At 38.3% G+C, this 9002-nt stretch overlaps 1 protein-coding gene across 1 annotated transcript; it reads right to left on the minus strand.

Annotated features, from left to right (window-relative positions):
* Positions 1-5802: 5802 nt before the first annotated feature.
* LOC115209536 lies at positions 5803-7978 on the minus strand. Its single transcript, XM_029777969.1, has 2 exons — positions 7826-7978; positions 5803-6423 (listed from the first exon to the last, which is right to left on the minus strand). The coding sequence occupies exons 1-2, from the start codon at positions 7976-7978 to the stop codon at positions 5803-5805; spliced, it is 774 nt and encodes a 257-aa protein (XP_029633829.1).
* Between the last annotated feature and the right edge of the window lie 1024 nt (positions 7979-9002).

Genomic DNA, 9002 nt, shown 5'->3' on the forward strand with positions numbered 1-9002 from the left:
GACTGTCATGGTTTTAGGGGTTGTCAGCAATGAAGGATATGTGATGCCTCCTTACTTCTTTCCACAAGGCTTTAGAGCTAACTCTGCCTCCTACATTGAAGTCCTGGAAACAGTTGTTAAGATCTGGATAAACAGTGTATGCAATGGAAGGTCATATGTGTTCCAGTAAGACTCTGCACTATCACACATGGCTCTAGTAACACAGGAATGGATGGCTAAAAATTTTCATGATCACATAACCCCTAACATTTAGCCTCCTAATTTTCCAGATCTCAGTCCATTGGACTATTACATGTGGAGCATTGTTGAGAGAGATCAATGAACACGCCCATAACACCAAAGATTCTTTGAAAGCTGCCATAGTCAGAGTAATGTCCAAAATGAACCAAGACCACTTGATTCGAGCATATAGATGATTTAAATCTCAGATAGAAGCAGTTATTGAGGCTGAAGGTGGCTTTATTGAATAAAATTATAGAAAAGAGGGTTTATTTTTATCCTCATAGCATTTTTTGATAAATTAAGTTATTATCTGTTGTCCTATATCTGTTTTTTTATAAACATTAATCTGTCCTCAAATATCTTTTGCATCCTGTATATAAGTATATATATGTCCATGTGTCTTTGTCATTGTGTCTCTGTTTGTGCCCCCATCATCACTTGACAACTGATGTTGGTGTGTTTGTGTCCTCGTAACTTAGTGGTTCAGCAATAGAGACTAACAGAATAAGTATCACACTTAAAAAATAAGTACTGGTGCCGATTCATTTGACTAAAAATTCAAGGTGGCACCCCAGTATGGCCACAGTCTAGTGACGGAAAGAAGTAAAAAATAAAAGATATATATATATGGCCACAGCTCATAAGCTGAAACTAGAATCAATCAATCAATCATATATATATATTGTGTTCTACGTTTATTTGTGGTGTCCTGTACTCATATATATATATGCTTGTATATATACATGTAGATGTATGTACATATATGTATGTATATATGCAGATATTTTATTTATTTATTATATTATATATATATATATATAGAGAGAGAGAGAGACAACTTATAAACAAGGGCAAAAGAAAAAAATTCCAATGCCAAATATGTTGAAAATAGACTTAATCGTCAATAGCCATATAATTTATCACTATAAGCATGCATCTCGAAAGCAAGCCGACAGAAATTTCTAAAAAATTTCGTTATTATCGAATCGGCCCCGATTTCTGAGTTAATTCATTTAGAATTTTCTCGTCATCAGTGATAAATACGATAAGAAAATAAATGAGATACTTATTTGCACCCATGGAAGAAGTAAACACTAAGTCATGTGTACACTTAAGTACCCCAAATATATCCAAAATAGAAATTCTACAGCATATCTCCATGGGTGCAAGTATCTCATATATTTTCTTATCGTATTTATCGCTGATGACGAGAAAATTCTAAATGAATTAACTCAGAAATCGGGGCCGATTCGATAATAATGAAATTTTTTAGAAATTTCTGTCGGCATGCTTATAGTGATAAATTATATGGTTATTGACGATTAAGTCTATTTTCGGCATATTTGTCATTGGAATTTTTTTCTTTTGCCCTTGTTTATAAGTTGTTTATAAATTTAACCTTTAAAGGTATTTTAATATGCTGGGCATTGATAAAATTTTTTTCAAAAATTATATCCTTTATTAAATGTGTGTATATATATGCATATATATCATATATATATACGTATATATATATGTATGTATATGTTCATTCTAGCTGGTGTACTCAGTAATTCCAGGGGGTAAAGATGTTCTATTGAAATGCCTTATTACTCTGATATAAGAAAGCAATTTCCAGGGGCTGTATTATTGATTTTTTCAACAATCCAAGTATGTCACGAGGTTTCCAGACATGAGTTCTACTCATGTGTCAAGTTTCATCAAAATCAATAAAATGATGTAGGAGGAGTTAGCTAACAATGCCACAAACAAACACACACTGGTTTTCCATATATGTAGTAGATATATACTTGTATATGTATGTGTGTGTATATATCATCATCATCATCATCATCATCATCATCATCAGCATCATTTAATACCTTATTTCCCTCCCGACATGGGTTGGATGGTTTGAGAAGAACAGACGCACCAGAGGGCTGGGCCAGATTCTATGTCTGCTTTGGCATGGTTTCTACAGCTGGGTGTCCTACCTAGCACCAGTACTCGACAAGGTATACTGGGTACTTTTTATGTGACACCAGGATCATTGAGGTCATCAAGTACCTGTCAGATAAGACCCCACCACCTCAACTGAGTGGGGTGTAAACTGGAGAGATAAGAAGCTATGATAGCAGGACAAGGAGCAGATGAGTGTGTGTGTGTGTGTGTACATATTTGATGGGTTTCTGTTCAGCTTTTGTCATTCAAATCTATTCAAAAGTGTTTTGTCAGACTGAGGCTGTAATAGAGGACATTTGTCCAAAGTGCCATGCACACACATATACTTGCATGCACGTTTATCTGTGAAAGTGAAGAGGACCATATAATCCAGGGGTGTGGTTCTTAACTGGGGTCCACATTGCCCCTGAGGGTCCATATAAGATTTTGGATGGGGTCCATTCAACAAAATAGTAAACTGGGGATCCAGGATAGCATTTTAAGGGCCCTTGAAAAAATTTTGCTTTTGATGTATATATTGGTATGTATTGCAAGAAACAGTTGGGTTTCTTTTTTTAACATTTCACATAGTTCAACCTACACTAATTAATGTGTGAAAAACAAAGTAGAATATTTTGAAAGACGTTTCTATAAAGCTAGTTTTTAAACATTGAATAGCTTTGGGGGTCCACCAGAATAAAATAGTAATCGAGGGGTTCCATAAATAAAATAATGGTTGAGAACCCCTGATCTAGCCATTCTTAAGGATGACTGATGATTCACATGGTCTTTATTTGAGGTGGAGTTGTACATCATCAGCTTTACTCTCTCATTTGAGACCATCTTCAATTCAGTGGTAAGACTAGGCTTGGATAACTTGGGATGGAGACAGATGCAGTAGATGACCAAAATGTCTTACTTGTTTCATCTTACTCTCTGCACTCCAAAATGCGTTTCAGCAGCTGATTTCCCCTCTGTTTAACCATGAAGGTTTCTTCCGCAGGGTCCACCTGATTCAGTCTTCACATGCATAGGTAGGCAAGGTCTAATATGCTAATTAATCCATAGCTGGGACCTTAACAGGTGCTATTACTATAGGTCAGAGTAGACTTGGGAATAATAGTGGATAAAAGGTGATTCCATCTTCCTGGAAATGCTGGAAACTCCTGAACCAGGGCCATACTACTGGGTGCAGTTTAATCATACTTCGGACAATTACATACATACATATATGTATACATGCATGCATGTAACCATCCATCCATCCATCCATCCATCCATCCATCCATACATACATGCATACATACATACTTATACATACATAGACTTGTGGTGTGTGCGAGATTCGAATATAAAGGCACCTACCTTCTCTTCGCTCTGATAGAGACCCTTCAGTGGTAACGGATCCTTCGTCACAGCCCCGACCCGAACGCTAAAGATAGCAGCTGCTTCACCCAACCTTAGCAACGTCTTCACATGTCTTAACACCTCGACGACCCTGGTTCGAAAAGCCGAAATCACCGCTCCCTGCGCATGCCTCACGGCTACCCTTTCCGGTTGCCCCAACTTCCGGTCAACGCACCCAGCTGCTGGCGTCATCCCACAAGACTCACCTACATACATATTCTCAATAGTTACACATATATTTATGTGTATACATTTCTGAACATGCATTGAATTAAGACCTTTGCAAGAGACTGAGGCAATTTGTTATGCTGTTCTTGTATAATCTAAATACTACTGAGCCACATCAACTAATTAAAGATATATGTTTGTCACATTATAACTGATCTGTGACATGTGTTGTTCCAAAACAAGTCTTGTATTTTTTTTCATCCTCTTTGGATAAAGAATTTGTTTAGTGTTTACCAAAGTTGAGTAGTTAATATGAAGTATACACAGTTCTGTTCAGTAAGTCATTTTCTTCTAAAAACATTATCACCTTCTTTCTGATGGTGCACTCCAAGATTTTACTGATATGTGAAGCCAGAGAGATAAGCCTGTAGTTTTTGGCCTCCGCTCTGCTTCCACCTTTGTGGGTAGGGCATATAATGCCTTCTTTTAGCTTTTTAGGAAGTTTACCACTTGCAAGGAAACTTTGGAAAAGAGTGTAGTGGGTGCTTTTATGTGCCACCGGCACAAGGGCCAGTCAGGTGGTACTAAGAATAAATTCAAATTTGAATTAGAAGTAGCACTAGCATTATGAACACTGTTGACCACACATACTCAATGCATGAGCATTGCTTGTTCACTGGTAGGCTATGGGTTAGTGCAGTGGAGAAGGATGACGCCCACAAAACACCTGAAAGTCATTGATGGTTGAGACAAGTGATCAAGGTAAGCACATACATCAAGTATGTGAGGCCTATTACGTTTACAATACTAGTGCTGCTTCTTATTAATATTTGAATCTATTTTTATGTCTGCATCATTGTAGCATACCAGCAAATGGTTTTTACATTATTTGTTTGCCTCTGATTCGGTTTCAGTATGTGTTGCTATGCCACAAAAATGGTGAGAAATCAATGTCCTTCTCTCCTGAATTGGATATGAGGTGAGTTAACACCTGGAACTTTGAGGGATTCATCCATCCTCACAGCGAACAAGCAAGTAACATACATCGTGTATGTGAGGCTCATAATGTTTACAACAATAGTGCTGCTTCTAAATCACATTTGAATTGACCACTAGCCTACGTCCAGATAAACTGATTTGCTATATATGGCTCTACCTAATTTATTAATGTTATTTAGCTTCTTCTTCTTCTTCTTCTTCTTCTTCTTCTTCTTCACTTTCATCTTCTTCTACTCACTTTTTCCTCTCCTGCTTCTTCTGCATATTCTTCCTGTTGATCCCCACACACCCATAATCCCTACACAACTTACTCATCTCATAACCACACCTTTATCTTTTGTTTCCTCCCAATATAAGCCAAAAAAAAAAACAATGTCTGGCAGACACACAGTGTGATAACACACCTTTGATTCAAGCCTGATGAAGTTTCTCTTTAATGTCTAGAACCGCAAACATTACGTAAATTTTCACTTTGAATATTTGCATAAACAAACATTGTAAGTAGTGTTGGTACAGAAACAATTGTAATGAATCATTAACGATGTTAAAGAATTTTCTTTGTCATGTTATTTGGATCATATATGATACATACAAATACACACACACACACACACTCTTATTCTTTTACTCGTTTCAGCCATGTGGCTGCAGTTGTGCTGGAGCACCACTGTGATCTTGCTGATTTCCTCAGTCTGGGGTGTTTTGCATTACCACTCCTGTATGTGCCTTTTTATATTGAGTTCAGGTCCTGCTGTAAGCTTGCAATGTCATCCTGGCTTTTTATTACCTATGATAATTTTGTATCATCAGCGTAACTAGTGGCAGTAGCTGTCTGAGTGACCATGAGCATGTCTAAGAGGGCTATTATGAATAGTAATGGCTCCAGAACAGTTCCCTGGAGGACACCACTTAGGATTTGAGTTTTCTCAGAAAGGGCACCATTGGCTGCAACTGCCTGACTTCTGTTTTTAAGGAAGTCATGCAGCCACTCTTCCAGTTTACTAGCAATGTCAGTCTTGCAGCTTATGATATATAATGCCGTCATCTACCACATCAAAAGTTTTTGCAAAGTCAAGGTATATCATCTTAATGGTCAAGCTGCTGTTTCAAAACCCCATCATAGTGCTGTTGGAGCTGTGTGAAGCAGGTTCTTTCTGGATGAAAGCCATGCTGTGTATTGTTCAGTAAGTCATTTTCTTCTAAAAACATTATCACCTTCTTTCTGATGGTGCACTCCATGACTTTACTGATATGTGAAGCCAGAGAGATTGGCCTGTAGTTTTGGGCCTCTGCTCTGCTTCCACCTTTGTGGATAGGGCATATAATGCCTTCTTTTAGCTTTTTAGGAAGTTTACCATTTGCAAGGAAACTTTGGAAAAGTATCTGAAGTGGTTTCATTAAAGCCTGCTTACATAAATTCAGGAGAATAGCTGGGAAGCCATTAGAACCAGTTACAGAACTTGAACTAATTTCATCTATGGATGCTGTTATATCTGTCTCCTCAATGTTGATGTAATCAATGATTGGCCCCTCCCATTTTAGAGCTGCAATATTAAAGAATTCAGCTGGGTTTTTTAATCTGCATGTGTCCAGGGGGCAGGGAGTGAAGACACTTTTAAATTGTTTACTGAGTACCTCACTTATCCCCTCTGGGTCTGTAGTTAGTGAGCCATTCCATTGGCCCACTATATTGTATTGTGGTTGTTTCTTTTGCAAATTTATAGAAAGTTTTAGGGTTTGTTTTTATGCTTTCCACAGCTCTGTTCTCTCTCTCTCTCTCTCTCTCTCTGCTCTTACCTATTCATGAGAGAGTTTGATCTTGCTTTCGATTTCTAGGAGTGTCTGTACTAAAACAGACTTCTCCCTATCCTTCTATAGCCGTCTATTCAGCTGGTTTGAAACCTTTGATCTGCGTCTCATAAGGATTTTCCTATCCCTGGGAATCTTGTTTGTCGGTATGCTAGCCTCCCTTTCCCGGGTGTATTTATTAGTGCATATAGTTTGCACTGTTGACATAAACTGGCTGAGTTTCAAGTCAATGTCTTTGCATACATAGGATGCCGGACCAGTTTCGTTTGTGGATCTCTTTGCAGATTGATTCCCATTTTGCTTTAGTGAAATTCAGGCTAGATGTTGCTTGAGTCTTCCTGATAGGGTAGTTACCAGCAGTTTGCTTAGGACCATACATACATAGTTCCATAATGTTGTGGTCTGAGAGTGCTGTGTCACCCTTACAGTATGAATAAGGTCCATATTATTTGTGAAGCAAATGTCTAAGATGTTATTTCCCCTGGTTGGCATGAGTATTACTTGTCCATCAACAGCATATCTATATATATAAAACTGTAGTTGTGTGAGTGTCTGTCTCCTACGATTTAGATTCCTAACTCCTCCCACATTTTGCGGTGCAGTTTAACCAAATTCGGGTATCTTATAGTCGTGATTAATATCGAGCCCGTCTGGCTATTAGCGCGCGTCTACGATGAGTCTACGATTTTAAAAATAATTTAACATAATTTTTTATTCCATTTTAATGCATAATTTTTCGTGTGTCGATGGCGGCGGAGTTGGCGTCCATGGTCACACCTGCACCTGTTTGCTTCTCCCCCTTCTTCCCTCCCTCGGGAAGCTGTGGGGAAGGGAGTTTAAGGAAATCAACGTCGCAATGCGTTGTCAAGGAGACCAGCGTTCTTTTAGAACAACGACTTCATGGCTTGAAGACACCGAAACAGAAATGGCTAAGAAAGCCCGAATTGGCATCTATAAAGGAAGTAACTCTCTAAAAATGCTTATATAGTTATTTCCCTTACAAACCCGAGCAACGCCGGGCGATACTACTAGTTAGTAATAATTCTATATGTGCTTTTGTTCATGTAGTGACATCCCAGAGAGAATGTGGCTTTCCAGTCATTTAACATTTGGGAAGTTGAAGTCACCCAGAAGTATATTGACGTGCTGATCAAGATTTGTCAATACCTCTTCTATGTGGCTGAGACTATCCTCAAATTTGTCGTCATATTTCATGGTATTTGACAGATGATATATTGTGATATATTGTGCATACAGCTACATCAACTTGTTTTATATGTCTTATCAAGGTGTCACAAACTGAGTTTGAAAGTGACAGTAATACAAGAGGTGTGACATCTTCACGGATGTACATAGCAACTACACTGTGACTTCTTTCTCTTCTGTCTGTATGAAATACAGCATACCCGGGTATATGTACTTCTGCATCTGTTATATTAGGGATTAGATGCATCTCTGCGAGTGCCATACATATTGCTTGATTGCATGCAGCAAGCTCTTTCAGGTATAGGATTTTACCTCTGTTGCTGAGCTTTAACAGACCTTCAATGTTCAATAGGAATAAGGGCGTGATATCTGGGTAGGTGTTTGTGGTGCCATCCTGGGCCTGTCACCTGAGATGGGCTTGTGCATTGAAATGCATGGCTTTGAGTTTGCATCCTGTGCATCCATGTTAGATGCATCACTATTTTCTGGGCCTTTAAAAAAAAGACTGTTGTTTGATAGCTGCAGTTTGTACAGCCTCCGCATATTGCTTTTTGAGGGGTGCAGAGTGTATGCACTGATCTCTTTTCCTACTCTTTTGAGATGCATTTCTTCCTGTTGGTGCACTATTACTCTGGAGGTCCATGCTTGATGATTTCCATCTATGGTGTTGCTGGTTTCGTTTCAGGTGGTTACGCCACTGGTTGTTCCAATAAGATTTGGGATGGGCAAAGCTGCAGCCCATATATACGACAAGATGGAATAGACAGGACAAGAAGAGGTCATGTGGTGATGAAAGAACTCTGCCAAATAAACTAATAATAATTATGCTAAAGTGAAGATCAAATAAATAGTGCTTGTTTATTGGCAAAATGACCATCCCCATCTATGAATATATATATTTTGGATAGTATACCTATTCTATTGACAGATATACGAGTGCATTTTTTTCCTGACTCATGGTCTGTTAGACGACTCAGGTATATGTGTGCATGTGTACACACACATACACATGTCTATCTATATATAAAAGTGAGGTTGTGTGTGTGTAAACCCACATATCTTCTGAAGTTTGCAACTGATTTTCTCCAAAATGGGAACATACCTTTCTTATGTTTCAGAGATGGTTTTAGACTCTTAAAACTTTTCACATAATGTGTAATGGGCTCTCTGGAGGCAGAAAATACCTTTTCCTGGATTACGTGGAGAAGGGAGTTAACTCTTTGTGAAGTAACTTTCAGAAATTGTTTGTTTCTCTTACATCTAGCATGATT

Source organism: Octopus sinensis, linkage group LG3, assembly GCF_006345805.1.
Source record: "Octopus sinensis linkage group LG3, ASM634580v1, whole genome shotgun sequence".
Taxonomy (NCBI): Eukaryota; Metazoa; Mollusca; class Cephalopoda; order Octopoda; family Octopodidae; genus Octopus; species Octopus sinensis.

What these genes read in the sequence shown, in the direction of transcription:
- LOC115209536 (XM_029777969.1), bottom strand. Translation starts at nt 7,978, where the DNA reads ATGCATCTAATCCCTAATATAACAGATGCAGAAGTACATATACCCGGG. An exon ending in TACTGTCACTTTCAAACTCA is followed by an intron (nt 6,424 to 7,825) that starts GTTTGTGACACC and finishes AATTTGCAAAAG; the next exon opens with AAACAACCACAATACAATAT.